This window comes from Neovison vison, chromosome 2, assembly GCF_020171115.1.
Source record: "Neovison vison isolate M4711 chromosome 2, ASM_NN_V1, whole genome shotgun sequence".
Taxonomy (NCBI): domain Eukaryota; kingdom Metazoa; phylum Chordata; class Mammalia; order Carnivora; family Mustelidae; genus Neogale; species Neogale vison.
This window is the reverse complement of record NC_058092.1, coordinates 205,869,372-205,889,488: the sequence shown is the minus strand read 5'-3', so window position 1 is coordinate 205,889,488 and position 20,117 is coordinate 205,869,372. Positions and strand designations below refer to the sequence as shown.

At 40.1% G+C, this 20,117-nt stretch overlaps 1 protein-coding gene across 9 annotated transcripts in view; it reads left to right on the top strand.

The window, feature by feature from the left end:
• The window catches only part of CPEB3 (cytoplasmic polyadenylation element binding protein 3), a 190,517-nt gene that overhangs the window by 21,378 nt on the left and 149,022 nt on the right, over positions 1 to 20,117 (top strand). For 4 of the 9 annotated variants that reach the window (XM_044240106.1, XM_044240104.1, XM_044240105.1 and 1 more), the window contains exons 1-2: positions 13,240 to 13,701; positions 13,921 to 14,936. In XM_044240106.1, coding sequence (XP_044096041.1) covers positions 13,932 to 14,936 — 1,005 coding nt within the window. In that variant the 5' untranslated portion in view covers positions 13,240 to 13,701; positions 13,921 to 13,931. The other 5 variants (XM_044240103.1, XM_044240101.1, XM_044240099.1 and 2 more) reach the window with 4 other exon arrangements.

Here is a 20,117-nt window from a genome sequence, read left to right as displayed (position 1 = left end):
CTAAGCCAGCCAAGCACCTCAAGTTCACAAATTTTTGATGTGTAAAACTTTTTATATAAAAAGTCTGGGCCACTGTGCATTATTTAGGTCCAAGATGAATACAGATACTTAAAATATATATGGATATTTTAAAATTGAGGTATAAATGACATAGATGTTTATATTAGTTTCAGGTTTACAACATGATCAATATTTGTATATATTGCAAAATGATCACCACAATAAGTTAACATCTATTACCATACATAGTTATAATTTTTTAAAAAATATTTTATTTATTTATTTGACAGAGAGAGATCACAGTAGACAGAGAGGCAGGCAGAGAGAGAGAGAGAGAGGGAAGCAGGCTCCCTGCTGAGCAGGGAGCCCGATGAGGGACTCTATCCCAGGACCCTGAGATCATGACCTGAGCCGAAGGCAGTGGCTTAACCCACTGAGCCACCCAGGTGCCCCCATAGTTATAATTTTTTTTAAAGATTTTTATTTATTTATTTGGCAGAGAGAGAGAGAGAGAGAGATCACAAGTAGGCAGAGAGGCAGAGACAGAGGGAAGCAGGCTCCCTGCTGAGCAGAGAGCCTGATGCGGCTCCATCCCAGGACCCTGAGATTATGACCTGAGCAGAAGGCAGAGGCTTAACCCACTGAACCATCCAGGCGCCCCTACAATTTTTTTTTTCTTGTGGTAAAAACTTTTAATGTCTATTCTCTTAGCAACTTCCAAATATGCGATACAGTATTATTAACTATAGTCGCCATGTTGTACATTACAGCCCCAGGACTTATTTTATAACTGGAAATTTGTACCTTCATGAATATTTGGTTTTTAAAATTAATTACTGGGGTGCTTTGGTGGCTCAGTTGGTTAAGCATCTGCCTTTGGCTCAGGTCATGTTCCCAGGGTCCTGGTATTGAGCCCACATTGGGCTCCTTGCTCAGTGGGGAGCCTGCTTCCCCTTCTCCCTCTACCTGTAGCTCCTCCTGCTTCTGCTCTCTTTGTCAAATAAATAAAATCTTTAAAAAAATAAAAAATTTTAAAAAATAAGATTAATTACAATTGAAGTCTAGAAACATAGAAAACATAGATAAGTGTGTTCATTTTTTTCATTATTTTCATATTTTATGGAATACACACATATACACATTATATGAAATGGAATCTCCAGTTAATGAATGTGCCTATAAGTATACAAACTTATCTGTAGTATCTCCTTATCACATGAAGGTATGATGAAGAATGACAAAAGTACTGAATATATTAGGATGTTGAAAAGAGACTTAATTTTATTTGGCATATCAAAAGAATAGATACTTTTTTACATTAGGTTGTTATCAGTACAGTAACTAATTATTCTTTGTTATATACACTAATCATGCATCATTTTCATATTAAAAGTTAATGCCTGCAGTAACTGTAAACTGCTACAACCTTTTATTTATTTATTTTTAAAATATTTAATTAATTTATTTGCGAGAGAGAGAGAGAGAGAGAGAACACACGCGTACTTGTGTGCAGGGGCAGGGCAGAAGGAGAGGGAGAAGCAGACTCCCCGCTGAGCAAGGAGCCTGATGCTGGATTTGATCCCTATCCCAGGACCCTGGGATCATGACCTGAGCCAACTGCAGAAGGCTTAACCAACTGAGCCACTCAGGTGCCCTTGCTGTAATCTTTTAAAAACAATTTGTATCTAATTTGTTTTAATATGTATCTAAGGCCTTAAAGTTATGCCTTTCAACCAAGCAACTTTTTCTTTAAAATATGACTTGAAGAAAATTCAGTTGGAAAATAGTGAAAATGTGTAAACAAATTAAACGTCCTGTGATAGGAGATTAACGTCCTGTGATAGGATTAATTCCACCAAATTTTAGTGTGGAATATTTTCATTAAGCATTAACTACAGGGGCCCCTGGGTGGCTTAGTAGGTTAAAGCCTCTGCCTTCAGCTCAGGTCATGATCCCAGAGTCCTGGGATCGAGCTCTGCATCGGGCTCTCTGCCCAGTAGGGAGCCTGCTTCCTCCTCTCTCTCTCTGCCTACTTGTGATCTCTGTCAAATAAATAAATGGAATCTTTAAAAAAAAAATCCATAAACATTAACTACAGCATCAGTAAACATTATGTTTTTGATGGCAAAGAGAATTTCTCTGCACCTAACGTCAAAGAAGTGCTCTCAGGGCGCCTGGGTGGCTCAGTGGGTTAAGCTGCTGCCTTCGGCTCAGGTCGTGATCTCGGGGTCCTGGGATCGAGGCCCGCATCGGGCTCTCTGCTCAGCAGGGAGCCTGCTTCCTCCTCTCTCTCTGCCTGCCTCTCTGCCTGCTTGTGATCTCTCTCTGTTAAATAAATAAATAAAACCTTTAAAAAAAAAAAAAAAAAAAAGAAGTGCTCTCAGCCTCTATAATTTGAGGTTAAAAACTTTGTTCTTTGATTTGGTCAGAAAACTTTTATTTTATCTCTAAATTTCAGGCCCAGTGCCCGGGTTACAAAGATGAATACAGTCCTGATCCTGGAGCTTTTCTAGGAAAGATAGGTGTATAAACAGATCATTACACTAAAGTATCAAGAATATTGTAATAGAGGTATGTTTGTATTATCGGGGGATGTAAAGGAGGGAATGGACAGTTCTGCTTACATAGCCAGGGATTTTGGTGATTTGAACTGGGTTTTATTGGGTGTGTGACAGTAGCTTATTAAGAGATAGAAAGGTGGAGGTGCCTGGGTGGCTCAGTAGGTTAAGCCTCTGCCTTTGGCTCAGGTCATGATCTCAGGGTCTTGGGATCGAGCCCCGCATCAGGATCTCTGCTCGGCGGAGGGCCTGCTTCCCTCTCTCTCTCTGCCTGCTTCTCTACCTACTTGTGATCTCTGTCAAATAAATAAAATCTTAAAAAAAAGAGGTAGAAAGGTATTTCAGGGAGAAAAGTAGTATGTGTAGAGGCATACTGTACATGTTCGGTATGTGCAGTATGCCCATGGTCCATCCAGGGACCTGTAGTAGTTAGATATGGCTGGGAAGAAGAGTAGAAGAAGAGTTAAATTTGTATTTTCTCCTCTTGGCAGGGGAAAAATAAAAGTTTTAGGAAGGGGCATACCATAGTAAAACTGTATTTGAGGGACGCCTGGGTGGCTCAGTGGGTTAAAGCCTCTGCTTTCGGTTCAGGTCATGGTCCCAGGTCCTGGGATCGAGCCCCACATCGGGCTCTCTGCTCAGTGGGGAGCCTGCTTCCTCCTCTCTCTCTGCCTACCTGTCTGCCTACTTGTGATCTCTGTCTGTCAAATAAATAAATAAAATCTTTAAAAAAAAAAACTGTATTTGAATGATTACTTGGGCTTTAGTGTGGAGGCCACATTTGAAATTGTACTAGATGAGAGACATTAGGGTGTTACTACCATAGTCCAGGTGAAGTGTAAAACTAGCTGCAAATGAAGAGGAGGGGATGTCAGGCAGAAATTTAGAAGGCTGAATTAAATTTGAGTTACCAACTGGACTTGTCCCTCAATGAAAGAGAAGGGAGAAGACAAAACCATTTCCTGATTCCTACCTTGAGTGACTAGATAGACGATAGTCCCATTACATAGGATAAAGATAAGTAGACCAGAAATAAAGGCAGAAGCACATGTGGGAAAAGAGGTGCTATAGGAGCCTCAGACAGAGAAGTTGTTAGCTTAATAGTGGTTTAGAGCTTAGGAAAAAGATTTAATCTGGAAACCTAGATGGTAGTGAACTCAGTTTCCCAGATCATGAATATAACATTGTTCAGGGAGAGTCTGGAATTAGGAGAACACTGGGGAAAGCTTTGTTTAGGAGCCAGGAGACCAAAGTAACTTCAAAAGAACAAAGAAAGCAGTGTCTTCAAAGAAAATAGAATAGTGTTGTGTTAGTTTGCTACTGCTGTGTAACGAATTATCCCAAGCTTAATGTCTTAAAACAACACTCATTTATGACTTAACAGTTTTGGGGATCAGAAGTCTGATGCAGCATGACTGGGTTCTCTGTTTAGATTGTCAAATTTGCTTTCAAGCTCAGTCTTGTTGGCAGAATTGCAGTTATAGGACTAAGGTTCGTGTTGTCCTTCTAGCCTGGAATCTTGGAGGACCATCTTAGAATTCTGCTTACTGTCAGTATTTTATGAAGGATATATGGCAAACAAAATAAAATAAGAATTGAGAAGTGTTAGTTGGTCATTGATGACTTTAGTAAGATCAGCACTTTTAGCAAGGATGGTAGGGGCAGAAACCACATGCAGTTAAGTTTGGGAGTCAACTGGAAATGAAAATAGAACTAGGACCTAGAGGTTTCTTTCAAACTTCCTGTCTGGAATGAGAAGGAGAATGCTGGGAGTAACTGATGAACTAGGTCTCCAGGAAACTATGAACTCTAGACTATAGATAGAGTGATTAATTATGGACCTGTAGGGGAACTCAACTTCCTCTGAGATAGAAGGGAAAGAAGTATTGTAGGGTTTACAGATAAGTTTGTAAGGGGGACTTGCTGATAGGCAGCTGAAAAATTGAGGGCATTTCTGTCTAATAGCCTCAGTTTTCTCTTAACAGGTTAGAGGCAAGGTCAATAAAAAAACAGGTGAAGTTTTAGAATTGCGGCTTTGTGGCTAGGTGGCCTTTCATAAAATTATTGAATAAATGAATGAACTCAAAGCTTATGGAGAGGCAAGAAACATGAAGAACTTCGGGTGTTCTCCAGATTGCCCACCAAACCACATTTGACTCATCTGGTTCCCTTTTTGCTCCCTTTCCTCTTGTTATGTTCTCAAACTTAGTCTGATCTAGAATTACTTAATAGGTCCTCACTTAGAGGATGTGGATTTCCTACTTGTAAATTGCCTTAGGCTTTAACAATCTTAAAAGCTTTCTAGGTTACCTAGGGGATATCTAATTTACCATAGATGACCACAGTTATTTTTACTTCCTTAGATTATGAGGTATTTGAAGTCAAGGGACTTTGGCTTTTTTCATCTTTGCATGTAACACAGGCTTGGCATTTAGGAACCCCCCCCCCATTTATTTCTCTAGCTTCATGATCTAGACTTAGGGCTCCTCTTTTTACTTGGCCAGATTGTGCTATGTTTTTCTCTTTATCATACAGAAGATAGTCAATCTTGTAAGTTTTATATATGTAATACATATGTGTGTGTATATATGTATGTATAAAGTAAGTAAATATATATGTAAGTTTTAGAAATTTAATGTAAATATAACAAAAATACAGAAAAGTTCATAAATTAAGTGTTCAGTTTTTTGAAATTTCAAAGTAAATATACCTGTGTAACAGCATCAAGTTTAAGAAATAGAATATATCAACAGCATCCCTGCAGTCCCCTTTTATAAGTCCCCTGCCAGTCATTATTTCTCTGCAGAGCTAACCACTATGGTGAATTCTAACCCATAAATTAGTTTTATTAGAACATTATATAAATCGAATCATATAGTATGTCCTCTGCTCTGTTGGGCTTCACTCACCATTGTATTCATGCAGTTCATCTATGTTGTTCTATACAGTAAGAATCTCTTGATTATCTTTGCCTTATGATATTCCATTATATGAATCTATCAGAAATTTATTTATCCATTTGATTGTGGATGGATATTTGGACTGTTTCTAGGTGTGGACTATTTCTGATTAATGCTGCTTTGAATACGTCTTTTGGTGAACACGTTTGCATTTCTGATGGGTATATATCTAGATGCAGAATTGCTGGGTCATCTGGAGTATGAATGTTGCTTTTTTTTTTTTTTAAGATTTTATTCATTTATTTGACAGACAGAGATCACAAGTAGGCAGGCAGGCAGGCAGAGAGAGAGAGAGAGGAAGAAGAAGGCAGTCCGCCGAGCAGAGAGCCCAATGTGGTGCTCAATCCAGGACCCTGGGATCATGACCCGAGCCAAAGGCAGAGGCTTTAATCCACTGAGCCACCCAGGCACCCCTGAATGTTGCTTTTTAAAACAATATTTATTTGGGGGTGCCCGGGTGGCTCAGTGGGTTAAAGCCTCTGCCTTCAGCTCAGGTCATGGTCCCAGGGTTCTGGGATGGAGCCCCACATCAGGCTCTCTGCTCAGCAGGGAGCCTGCTTCCTCCCCTCTGCCTGCCTGCCTTTCTGCCTACTTGTGACCTCTATCGGTCAAATAAATAAATAAAATCTTAAAAAATATATATTTATTTGAACATTGGGGAAAGTATGTGCTATGGTGAGTGCTGTGAAGTGTGTAAACCCGGCACTAGGGGTACAGACCTGTACCCCTAGGGCTAATAATACATTATATGTTAATTTTAAAAAAGATTTTTAAAAACAATAAAAAAATATTTCTTTGAGAGAGAGAGAGAGAGTGCATGCACGCGTGTGCCTGCACAAGCAGGAGCAGGGAGGGGCCAGGGGAGAGGGAGAAAGGGTATAAGCAAGAGCATGCCATGGGTCTTGATGCCACCACACCATGATAACAGCCTGAGCCAGACTGGAGCCCAAACCAAGAGTGGGATGCTCAACTAACTGTACCACCCAGATGCCCCTGAATGTTTGCTTTCATAGATCCTGCTAAATAGTTTTGTAATGTGCTTGTGTAATTGTATTATTCTTCCATCAGCAGTATTTGAGAATGAGGTGCTCCCACATCTTTGCTAATATATGTATTACCTGCCTTTTCCAGTTTAGCATTTTTGGTTTTATTTTGTATTTCTTTGATGATTAGTGAGGTGATCATATGCTTTTTTCCCCATATGCTTTTGAGCATTTGATTATTTTTAGTTGAAGTCACTTGTCTTTTTCTTTGGGATATTTACTATTAATTTGTAAGGGTCCTTTATCTATTCTGATTACAAGTCTTTTGTTGAAAAATGTACATATTGCATATATTTCTCTCATTCTATGAGTTTTCACTTTTAATTCTGTCCTTTTGGTAAACAGATGTTCTTAATTTAATTTGTTTCATTTATTAAATTTTTTCTGTACTGTTAATGGTTTTGTGACCTGTTGAAATTGTTGCCTTGGCCAATGTCATGAAAATATTCTTCTATGTTTTTTTTTTTTTTAAAGATTTCATTTATTTATTTGAGAGAGAGAGACAGTGAGAGAGAGCATGAGCGAGGAGAAGGGCAGAGAGCGAAGCAGACTCCCCATGGAGCTGGGAGCCCGATGTGGGACTCGATCCCAGGACTCCAGGATCACGCTCTTAAAGGCTTTATTGTTTACCTTTTACATTTAGACCTACAATCCATCTGGAATTGATTTTTGTGTATGGCATGGCAAGGGCAAAAGTCTTTTTTGTCATGTAGATATTCAGTTGACTTCAATATCCTTTATTTAAAAAAATCTTTTGCTACTGTAGTATTACAATTTTCATAAATCTGGTGGCCATACATATTTGGATCTGTTTATGGACTTTTAATTTTATTCCATGTGTATATTTGCTTATCATTGTGCCAATAACCACAGCCTAATTACTATAGCTTTATAATAGGTCTTGATATCTAGTAATGTAAGTCCTCTAGGTTTATTATTTTTTGCCATCTAGATTGCCTTGGCATTCTTGGCCCTTTGCACATAAATGTAACTTTGGTACAACAAATATTACTGGATACCTAGTTCTTATGTGCTAGGCAGTGATAGATGTTGGGAATATAGCTATCAATATGATAGGCCTCCTTTCCTTAAAGTTGGAAAAGCCACTCACATAGACTGAGGTGAGAAAATAGCTTCAATATTTAAAGTTAGCATAGAAGACTGAAAGCTAAGGAGAGAGAGCAACAGCATGCCAGAGGGCACATAACCCCAAATGTGAAAAACAACAACAAGAAAGGACAGCATGAAAGAAGCAAAGGGAAAGTATATCTAGAAGGTGTGGTCAGTTATGTCAGTGTTGCTGCAAGATCAAGCAAGATAAAGACTGACAAAACATCCACTGGATTTAGCTCTAGGTGCTATTGTGAACTTAAGCAGTTTTAGGGGTGTCTTTATTAGACTGTAAACTCTTAGATGGGAACAAAGTTCCCTGCTCAGTTAGTGCTGAGTTTCTATTATTTCATGATGATAACCAAATGATCTATATAGTGTTTCCCATGATAAGGGTCAAAACCAAAAATGGCTTTCTGTTTTATACCACTCCCTTTCATATGCATTCATGAAGCTGATGAAAAAGTAATTATTCTTCTAAATGGAGAATAATTTTAACTTATTCAAAACTTGGCTGTTTTAGATAATCCAAAACTATATTTCATCCATCTACCCATCCATTCATTTATTCATGCATCTATTCATTCATCCAGCAAACATCTGTGGAGCAACCACCAATTAACCAGGAGTCATAAACATTGTGCTAGAGATATAATTAGGGAAGGAATGGAAGGAAGCCTAGAAAGATGTATTTGACCCATGTGTATCCCAATGAGTTAACTCTGCAGTGTCTGTTTTTACAGCTCTCCATGACTATTCAAAGGGATATATGGTTAAGCTCTGTGACCTGAAGACAAAATTTTAGAAAGTTCTTCCTTTCTGGTTGAATAAAAAACAGAATTTAAGTAGAGGTCTTTATCCTTGTTGGTGGTCATCCTATAATTTATTGTTCGCTTGTTTATTTACACCTTGGTATTTATGTTTGAGTCATTCTGTTATCCTTTTTTACTTTTTAAAAAGATTTTATTTATTTGAGAGAGAGAAAGAGCATGAGGAGGGGGAGGAAGAAAAGGAGAGGGAGGAGCAGACTCCCCATTGAGCAGGGCTCAATACCCGACTCAGGACTCCATCCCAGAACCCTGGGATCATGACCCAAGCCAAAGGCAGACACTTAAGCGATTGAGCCACCCAGGTGCCCTGAGTCATTTTCTTTTTAGATTTGAATGCTCATTTCAGGAAAGAAAGAGGAAAAATTACTTCATTTTCAGACACAGTAAAATTAAATATGGGCAGTGCTAATTACTGATTGCCATTTATCATGGATCAGGGCCAAAGTTTATTTTTCTTTATTGTGGGAATTATTATTAGACCTGTACTTGGGGTCAGGTGGATAAAGAAGTGCCCAAGTAAACCATTTTCAAGCACACTTGAATAACTTGGTAATTTCTACCAGTAAAACCTTGACAGGTCGGGGTGCCTTGGGTGGCTAAGTGGGTTAAAGCCTCTGCCTTCGGCTTGGGTCATGATCTCAGGGTCCTTGGATCAAGCCCCATATCGGGCTCTCTGCTCAGCGGGGAGCCTGCCTCCTCCTCTCTGCCTGCCTCACTGCCTACTTGTGATCTCTGTCTGTCAAATAAATAAAAAATTAAAACAAAAAAAACCCCTTGACATGTTAATTATAAATAATTTTAAAAATCTATTTTTTAAAAACAAGTCTTTGAGGGTGCCTGGGTGGCTCAGTCAGTTAAGCTTTGCCTTGGGCTCAGGTCATGATCTCCGGGTCCTGGGATCAAGTCCCACATTGGGCTCCCGCTCAGTGCTGAGTCCCCTTGCTCTCACTCTCTCTAATAAATAAATAAATAGATAGATACCCAAGTCTTTGTAAGGATTTTATGAGGGATTTTTTTTTTTAAACCTAATTGATATATTTGAAAATGTAGAAGTTTGGTAGGTTAGGGAAGTCTTCAGGAATAAGATTAACCTTGAGTGATCCTGACAGACAGACTCTGGAATACGAATGATAAGTACAGCACATTGGCAGAAATGAAGCTTTCTTTAGGAGAGCAGAGGAAGAGAAAAAAATGGGGAATATAAAATAAGTTCACAGTAGGAATAAGAAGGTGATTTTAGTTCTTTTAAAAAGAATGTTTCACAGGTTGATTCACAATTTTTTTTCCTCGTAAATTGTTTGTTTGTTTGTTTTTTCTTAGAAATAACTAGAAACAAAGACCACTAACAATGCAAATTGATAGTCTCTGGTAATACTTTAATTCTAATTGGTGAAAAAAGGAAATAGAGAATTAAGACAGTTTTAAATGATGGTTAACATTTTTCTTCCAAGTTCAGTCAGCATAGTCATCAACTGACATTTACTCTGAACCCCTTGGGTGAATGGCATTGAACCAAATCCCACGAGAAACAATATCTTCTACTTACATGAGCAAACTGGTAGTTGAACTATTGCTCTCAGAAGCTATGGATAGTAAGAGTTGATGCTAATATGTTGTGAGATCCCAGCTTTGGAGTCATGAGGTTAAGATAGGAAAAATATACAATATACAAAATATACAATACACAATATACAAAAAAATTCTTTTTGAAAAATAGAAACTGTATTTACTTTTTGTGTTGAATAAAGAAGTCACTGTCCTATGCAATGAAAACTAAATGTCAAATTATTTTTTAATATTTCACCAAATATTATTTTAGCTTAAAAGAGTTGAATTTTATTTGATTGATCATTGTATGAATAATGCAAAGTAAACTTTCATTTTGACAAGTAAAATAAGGAGGTGAGTTGATTCAGAGCAAAGCAAGTAGAATCTTAAGTGATTTGTGCCTTCATTGAAAACTCAAATACAAAGAAATCTTGGTGGATAAGATGTCAGAAATTTGTGACTGAAGCCTGTTTTTACCTGATCTCCACAGTTAATATCACATTTAATATTAAGGCATTTTTCATTCTGTAATACTACAGATGTTTCTCTTAGGGATTGTCAGATTTTAAGTATTTATCTTTTCTTGTAGTTCTCCCTCCTTTTCTAATCCCTCCCCACCCCAATCTCTTTTTGCTCCCGTAGGGTTCCTATTGCTGGCTACCCAGTCACTACCATTCTAATACCATTTAAGGTAGCTCTGCTGGGTTTATTTATTTTGAGTCCTTCAATCCAGTTTCTCTTTTAATCTGGATTCCTAAATCAAGCCGATAAACCCGTTTGTTTTTCTCCCTTTTCATTTCAAAAATTCGTGATTCAGATTGGTAGGAAAATATAATGTAATCCGGGCACAACATCTTCTCCTTGGAATCAGTATTTGCGAGGCTTCCTTCTTTCCTTGGCTGAACGTGCTTAAGTCAGGCAGAGTACCTAGTGAAGGACTTCAGCCCCCACAGTTCCCTGTGTGCGCATGCCCTCTCTTCTTACAGTTGTCAAAGTGCTTTTGCCAGAGCGGTCACAGAATCAACCTGAAAGAAGAAAATAAAATACTGTACAGTTTTTAATTTTATCGATCCTTAAAAACTGGACACTCAAAGGTAACTGCTGCTAAGAATTTGTTACTTGAGATTGGGTGATTGCATGCAAAGGAAGATCTATTGTGTGTGGTGGGGGGAGGGGAAGGAGGTATCTATTTCTCGGACTTTGCTGTAAATAAGAAAAAAGAAAAAGGAAAAAAAAGAAAAAAGAAACACACCCAAACAAACTATACAAGCAGTTACTGAGAGACATTGCATTTTAACATTGTAAATGTTATCTTAATCTTTTGCTTTCCTTTTGTTTAAAAGGGTCTTATTTATTAAAAGATGGGCTTGACCTTGACAGAGTGAATTTATGCAGAAAGTGAAATTTATGTCTTTAAGCAGTGTTGAGAAGAGAAATGGGTGTTCCTGGTATGATAAAATTTTTAAAATTCAGTAAATATACTAATTATAGCCTTCATAAAAGATTGGGTCCAGCTTACTTTTTAGCTTTTTTGCCATAGTAGAGCATTAATTTTTCCATCAAGAGCATGTAGTTTAAACTGAAGGCATTAACAAAAAGCATTGATACAAGCATTGGGAAAGCTGAGTGATATTAAAATTATAATCAGGTACATATTTCAGCCATGATGATATGGCTATCGTAAAGATAATTCTAGCCCACTGGAAGCAACTCAGATCCCAGATTTTATAATCTGGGTTTACTGCTGGTTTACTGCAGCACTGCTTAAACCAAGTATGAAAATGTCTCTTTTTATGACCATTTCCTTTGGCAGCGATAGAACTTTGTGCTGTTGTGAATTCAAGCTCTGCTTGCCTCTTTGTGTCATATTTTCAATACTGATCAAAGCCATTGTTTTAGACCAAGGGAACTGAGGAAACTAAAATCAATCTTATGTAGGTTTTATTGGTAATAGCTGGCAATTTGTGAGGTATATTGGGCTGGGTTTTGGGGCGGGTAAAAGGGGTGGGAAGAGAAGAGAGCTAGGTGGCTATGAAGCATTTGCTTGAGCCCACTATTTTGTGTATGAAACTTTAATATTAAAGATTAACCATTTTAAAGATTGTCTTTAATAAAATAATACTATTTAATCCCATTTCTTGATCTGACATATTTTGCTTAGTAGTTAAGAGTGGTGGCATCTCCATTTTCCAATACATTTATTTTATAACAGTTATTGTGAGAATGTCCAAAGGCAGAGCTTCTGTGTGATTCTGAATGTCCTTTTGCAAGTGTTCTGGGAAAGATGCTTCTCCAAGTATCTGAGTTAATTAAGTAACTGCATTAAATATATTAATAACTTTGTTGCAATTATACTGAATCATCATCTAAAAATAATTATATGTTTGGTCATAAGCTCCTTTAACATCTCAAAATATTTGCTTTTAGGGTCTCAGCACTGTAATATTCATATATTTAAAACAATTAACATGTTCTAAAGGACAAGGTAACTCAGTGATAACTATGTGTATGGAAATCTCCCGATTTTGAGTGATTACTATTTTCATCCTTGAATGAGAAAACAGGCTGTATGGCAGAGGTGAATATAGCCCTTCTATGAGAGATGGAAAATACCATACGCTCCTTATATGGCTAAATGAAGCAGTGATGGCAATGCACTATAATTACAATGTATGAGAATTTGGGACTTTGTACTATGCTATTTTTAACACTTTTGCTAGCATATGGTAATTCAGGGTCTTCCAACCATAATCTTTCATTGCTAATACCAGTGATAAGAGAATGGATTCTAAATTTGCCAGAGTCTTATGACCAAGGCAGATCAGGAGGATTCAAAAATGAAAATCTGGCAACCCCAAAAGTATCTTGACTTTCTACTTAAATCTCAGGGGGATTTTTTTTTTTTTTAAAGCTCCGCCCCCACCCCATCTCACAGTCAGCCTTTCTCTGTCTTTGGCTCTCTCTGACCTCAAATCCAACCAGAACATTTCTCCAGGCTGCAGAGAAATTCTCAGGCTCCGGTTGAGACCTGAACCGCTGAGAAGCCAAGACATTTCTTGTATGGCAGAATTGGAGACAAGAAGACTGAAGAATAAGCAGAAAAGCCCTAATCCTTAAGAGTGTAACGAGAAGCAAGCGGTTACAAACGTTTCAGTAGATTTTTACCTCTTTAAAAACGGTGTGGGTTTTTTTTTTTTTTAATGTCTCCTAACAAAATGGAGTAGCTGCAGCTTCTGGGAGGCCAGAGAATGATTGTGCAGCTGAGTCCTCCTCCTAACAAATGCCAAGGATTTCCTCCCTCGTGGTTCGCCGCTGCTAAATGAAACAATTATCAACGCAAGAAGGCAGTTTGCTAATCAAGAGGGATAAGACTGCTGTTTCTTTAAAGTGCCGAGCAGGGAAGGGGGAAGAAAGGGTCGTGTGCGGTGTCTTTTTAACCTTGCTGAAGGACGCAGCAGTATTTATTGACGTATGCAAATAACTGGGGGAGGGTGGTGCTTGGGAAAAAACAGGAACCAGAATCAGTTTCTCATTGCAGGGTGAACGCTCTGAGTTCCGGTGAAGGGAAAAGAGACGTGGCGAAATTGCTGTCTTTCTGTCTTATAAGCACATCTCTCCTTAAAACAGAAAAGGAACCAAGACATCAGAAAGGGTGAAGACGCTCTCACAGTATTTTTAGAGACCTTGCACGCGCCCCCCACCCCCATCCCCAGCCCGACCTGCTCTTCTAAATGGGAGATTATGGATTTGCATTGCAATTGGCTAGTAGCGCTGGCACTGGATTTTCTCAAGTAAAACACCCGCCCGCTTTAGCGGGGGGCATTAACGATCACATTGACAATAACGCGTCTCTCTTTTTTCCCCGTTTCAGCTGCGCAAACCATGCAGGATGATTTACTGATGGACAAAAGCAAAACCCAGCCCCAGCCCCAGCAGCAGCGGCAGCAGCAGCAGCAGCAGCCCCAGCCCGAACCCAGCGCAGCCGAAGCCCCGTCCACGCCCCTCTCTTCAGAGACCCCCAAGCCGGAGGACAGCAGCGCAGTGCCGGCCCTCAGCCCCGCCGCGGCCCCGCCGGCCCCCAACGGCCCCGACAAGATGCAGATGGAATCGCCGCTCCTGCCGGGCTTGAGTTTCCACCAGCCCCCTCAGCAGCCGCCGCCGCCGCCGCAGGAGCCCGCGGCCCCGGGCGCGTCGCTGTCTCCGTCCTTCGGCAGCACCTGGTCCACAGGCACCACGAACGCGGTGGAGGACAGCTTCTTCCAGGGGATCACCCCAGTCAACGGGACCATGCTCTTCCAGAACTTCCCGCACCACGTCAACCCAGTCTTCGGAGGCACCTTCTCTCCGCAGATCGGCCTGGCGCAGACCCAGCACCACCAGCAGCCGCCGCCGCCAGCGCCGCAGCCAGCGCAGCCGGCGCAGCCCCCACAGGCGCAGCCCCCGCAGCAGCGCCGATCGCCCGCCAGTCCCAGCCAGGCGCCCTACGCGCAGAGGAGTGCCGCCGCGGCGTACGGCCACCAGCCCATCATGACCAGCAAGCCGTCCTCGTCCTCGGCTGCAGTAGCCGCCGCGGCCGCAGCTGCCGCTTCGTCCGCCTCGTCCAGCTGGAACACGCACCAGAGTGTGAACGCCGCCTGGAGCGCGCCGTCCAACCCGTGGGGCGGCCTGCCGGCGGGCCGGGACCCTCGCCGAGCTGTCGGCGTGGGCGTGGGCGTAGGTGTCGGGGTGCCCTCACCACTCAACCCCATCTCGCCGCTCAAAAAGCCCTTCTCCAGCAATGTGATCGCGCCGCCCAAGTTCCCCCGTGCGGCCCCGCTCACCTCCAAGTCCTGGATGGAGGATAACGCTTTCCGGACGGATAATGGTAACAATCTGTTGCCATTTCAGGTAATGCTCCAGTGCACCTGCACACACCTTCCTTCTACCCTGCTCCCTTTGCCCCTTCTTCCCTGCCATTTAATCGTCCACTGATTTTTGTTAAGAAGGGCAGCGATGGCCAGGCCCCCTGTCCTCTTCAAAAGCCTCCATTTACCGGGGCTGCGCCAGTACCCAGGACAAGGTTGGGGGAACATTGTGACTGTTTGAAGAATCGTATTTAAGCACCCTGATAAGACAGAAAAAGGGCCTTTTTCTTTTGGTATATTTTTCTTTCACAGTGTGTGTACCTCTTGTTTTGACCTTCTTTGACAAGTAAAGGTGCAAATGTATGGCAAGGTGCTGGGTTGGTCCCAGGATGAGTAGGCTGAGATTCCTGTCATTTTAAGTAGCTACACATTTCAGGTTATGCAATCCTGGGTTCAGAGTGCCTCCTGAAAGCCATCCACTCCCAAACTACCCTGGGCCTACTCTTAAAGAGGTTAACAGCCCTTGAGTGGTGCTATTTCAGACAGTTGCATATGCTCAATTAAACTAATGTGAGACTCAATTAAACTTAGCGAGACTAAGGTGCTGGCATCATTAATAGCAATCAGCATATTGCCCCTGCTGGGAAAATTATGAGTGTGAGATTCCAATAAACTCCCAAGCTCCTTCAGGGAACAAGTTGGAAGAGTGGGAATTCTAGGGGTAACCCTTCCTATGTTACCTAAAAGAAGGACTAAGACATTGTTTTTTTTCTAGAGCAAAGAGACAATAGGACGCGACCTTCAGAGCCATATTGCAATGGAGTCTATTTGCTAGCTAGCACTGAAATATTTAAAGCTGCAGTGTCCTTCAGATGGGTTATTTAAGAAGACAATGCAGATCAATTACACCATTTGAAACTGGGCAAAGTGAAAGTCTTGCAACTTTAATGAAAAATGAGCCTTGTGTCTTGGTGTTAAATACCAGTGAAAAACCCAGGAAGTGCCCCAGACAAAAAGGTTGAATGGAGTGTCCTTATTCTGTTCTTGTTTTCTGATCCAGCCCAGGGCCACATCGGTTGGCAGTGTCCTGAACATCTTGAGTTGGAAAGGGGTGGTGAGGGTGAGTGTTCACTGGGGGCTTTTGTTCTCAGGCAAACATTTTTCCTTCACTTACAATTTGATTTGGCTCTAAGCTTCTAGGATCAGTTAAAAGAGAAGAAAGGAAGGAGAGAGGAGGGCTTTGGATAAGACCCAGTTGGGGTGGTCAAGGAAATGAAATAAATCTTTTGAGCATTGCTGAAAAATGGCAGAACCGAAATTTGACAGAGTTAGTTTAAAGTATCAGGTGCCATTTGGAACCTTCATTTTGTTGTTCTTTACATTTCAAATGTGATGTTTGGGATGGCTCCCATCCATGAAGAAGGAGATAGGGTTATAGAGAAGCACATGATTCTCTAGGCTACAGCAAGGATTTTTAACCTTGACAGGTTGGGGTTGGGGGGTTCCATGAAACTTGTAAATTGTGTGTATGAGAGTTTTTCATGAGAGAGGATCTTAACACATTTTCACAGGGGTCCTTTAGGAATGGGAGATTTTAATATTAACGTGTATTTCTTTCCGTTCTAAAGTTTGTCTCGATAAAATGAAGAGGCACTGCAAGATGGGATTAGTTTGGTAGGGAAAAAGAGGAATCTGCTTTCTGAAATTTCTCCATGGGCTTATTTTTGTGGTGAGGGGATAGAATAGTGAGGCTGCATTTGGTAGGAGAGGCCTTCTTTTTCCAACGGTTCCTCTTACTATTCTGGTGCTCCCTATTCAAGTCCAGTCTTAGAAGATAACCTAAAATCTGAGTGGGAGTTTTAGGGTGAGAGCTGATGGTGTAGACATCAGTTATCTTTTTCTAGGCACTAAATCTGAATACAGCTAGCTTTCAATTAATTGTCTCTGGAAGTGAGGGCTGGGGAGACATTGAATCCATGAAACTTCCCCCAAACTGATATTGACAAGTAGTATGGGGATTGCCCATTGTTTCTCAGCAAACCATTTACCAGCAATGCTAATGAGAGCCAGACAGAAGGGATTGAGTTTGGTTTCTTGTCTTTTCATCCCCTGGTGGTGCTATTAAGTAGGCAAAGATGGCCAAAAGACTTGTGCAAGGATAGATTTTATTAAAAATTGAGCTTTATATATTTAGCCTCAGGAAAAATTACATGGACTTTATGTCTCACTTCTTTGTCTCACTTAAAAATGGAGCTTCAGGGTTTTGAAGCAGTATTAGAACCAGATTAGAAGTAACCTTGTTGTGTTTTAGTTTGGGGTTAGGATATTTTAAGACTTTGTGTTAAGTATATCACATTAGTTAAGAAACAAAAATAAAATACCTTGAGTCTTGTGTTTAGAATTTTACATGTTTGTGCATTTATTTAAATCACTTTTCTATGAAAGGGAAGAAATATCTTAAGTCGTCCTAGAGAGTATTTTCAGACTCTGAGCTAAACGGGACTTGCAACAGTGATCTACTCTAATGTATCTTAATATGTATTTGTAAAATACGTATCCACTCAGTGTTGTTTCACTCTCTTTTGCCACCCAACATGATAGATCATTTTGGAGCTTTTACTTCTGTGGTTTATATTGTAAAAGCGATAACCGTATTTGAATGTGGTTTTCCAAACTGTACATATCCTTACCCCTTTCTCTCAATTCTAACAAAGTTGATTGGCTTCCCTGAGTTGGGGTGGCTGCTTCCTTCAGGTTTACTTGTATCTAAACACAGCTTCTTATCTGTAAACAAGGAAATCGAGGTCCTAAGTTAGAGTGACATAACTCCAGTCCTAGGGGTTTGGCTAGTTTGCTGATGTATGTCCTTAACTTCCCTATAGCACTAGTGGTGTCAGATAGGATTCATTTTAAGTCAGGTTCTCTTTGGGCTCCAATCAAAGGGACTTAGTTATAGAACTGTCTAGTGAGGTTCTCTGGCTGACAGAAGCACAAGCTTTGTCACTGGTGATTGGGTCATTTCATTTATCAAATGATTCTTTTTTCCAGTCTATAAAGATGGAGATAGAGCACTTTCAGTGGTAGATGATGGACCTTCCATTAACGGGCTCAGGAACAGTGAGACACACTGCATTGGGGGAATGATAAATATTCTGTATTTATATAAGACAGGGAAGCCTAGGTATGTAAAAGGACCAGAGCATATTTCCTATATGTAGTAAATTTGGGTTTAAATAGCATTTTTGTCTAGAGGAGTTTAGAAGACTTTTAAGAATACCTGTTCCACCATTTTCTTTTTCTTTCTTTCTTTATTTATTTGTCAGAGAGAGAAAGAGAACGCACAAGCAGGGGAAGCAGCAGGCAGAAGGGGAAGCAGACACCCCGCTGAGCAGGAAGCCTGATGTGGGACTTGATCCCAGGACTCTGGGATCATGACCTGAGCGGAAGGCAGATGCTTAACCAGCTGAGCCACCCAGGCGTCCCCGCTCTATTCATTTCTAAAGAAGGAAATTGAAATTCCAATATATGAAAGTCCTTGCCTAAGTTTGGGTGGGTAGTTTCTGTCAGAAGCAGGCTTTGGGGCAGATTGTCTAGGTTCACATCTCAACTCTGCCAGTTACTTGCTTTGTAATCTTGAGCAAATTATGTATACATCTTGACTCTTATCTGTAAAATGGGAGTAATAATAATTCCTTGCTTCATATGTATTCAGGTGAGGAATTGCATATTAGCACAGTGCTTGGTCCATAGTAAAGTACTACATGAACGCTGGGCTTTAATTATTGTTGCTGTAATGGCAACTGGAGGTTCTGTATGATTTTATAGTATGGATTACTGATTTTTCATACAGTGCAATCTGAGTAACTGTACACTTTTGTATAATGTTATTTGGGCTTCTTCTTTTTTTTCTGTGTGAAGGTATCCTTTGGTTACTGTAACAATTTAATGACCCACAATTTACTTATGGGCCAGGCCCTGTGCTAAACACTTTGTTATAATTCCTCATTGGAACTCCTTTGAGGTTCAGGACTATTATAACCCTCATTATACTGACAGAGAAACTGAGAGTTAATACATTTACTTTATTTGCTCAAGATCACACAGCCGGTAACTGGCAGAGTTGGGATTTAAACCCAGGCAATCTGCCTCCAGAGCCAAGTCTCCACTGTAATACCTTGAGTATAATAACTCTAGGACATCAGTTAACATTGTAGTGTAGAAGCAGGAGACTGGGCTGAATCTGCACTTAACCTTATGATATACCCTAGAAATAGTGCTTTTAAAAAATTTGTGTTGTTGGAAATGGAGAAAGAAAAATACAGTGCCCAAACATTTACTACCACTTATTTGCAACAATAGTTAATATTTCCTCCTATTTATTTATTTACTGAAATTTATGTATTTTTGAAAAAAAATTCAAATTATGTTTTGCTTTCTTTCTGCATCTCTGCCTTTATCCCTCTCTTCTTCCCTCACCCCAAATTGAGAATAATTCTATAGATTTTATATTTTCTGGCCTAAGTCTAGTTAATTGTAATTTAGTGTTAATTTTGCTAGGGGATTATCTATAACAGAGGACCAAATTCTTTACATGACTTAATGGCAGTATAGATTATATATAATATTATTATTGCATATACATATATAATAATATTAAATATAATATTTTATATACATACATGTATATATATATTTTTAGATAGAGAGCATGAGGAGAGGAGAATGGGGAAAGGCAAAAGTAGAGGGAGAGAGAATCTTTAAGTAAACTTTATGTTTTTCTTGGAACCTGACATGGGGCTGGATCTCAGGACCCTGAACTCATGACCTGAGCCAAAATTGAGAGTCAGACGTTTAACCTACTGAGCTGCCAAAGCGCCCCAGGAATACAGATTATTTTAAAAAATAAATACACCTATTCATAATAAATTTTAAGGAACCAGTAAAATCTTCATCCAGTCTATGCTCCTTTGTGTGTGTGTGTGTGTGTGTGTGTGTATGTGTGTGTGTGTGTGTAATCCATCTTTTTAGGAAATAGTATAAATTGTCTAGTTTATGCTTACTTTTGACCAAGGATAGTGTGATCTAGATTTAAAACTGGAAACTTTTCTGTAGTTGGTTTCTTAACTACTGCTCTAATGCAAAACCACTTAAGGTCCACCCAACCCCACAAACTGTTTCAGAGCCTATTATGGCATGGTTACTGTGAATGCCAACAAAACCACGT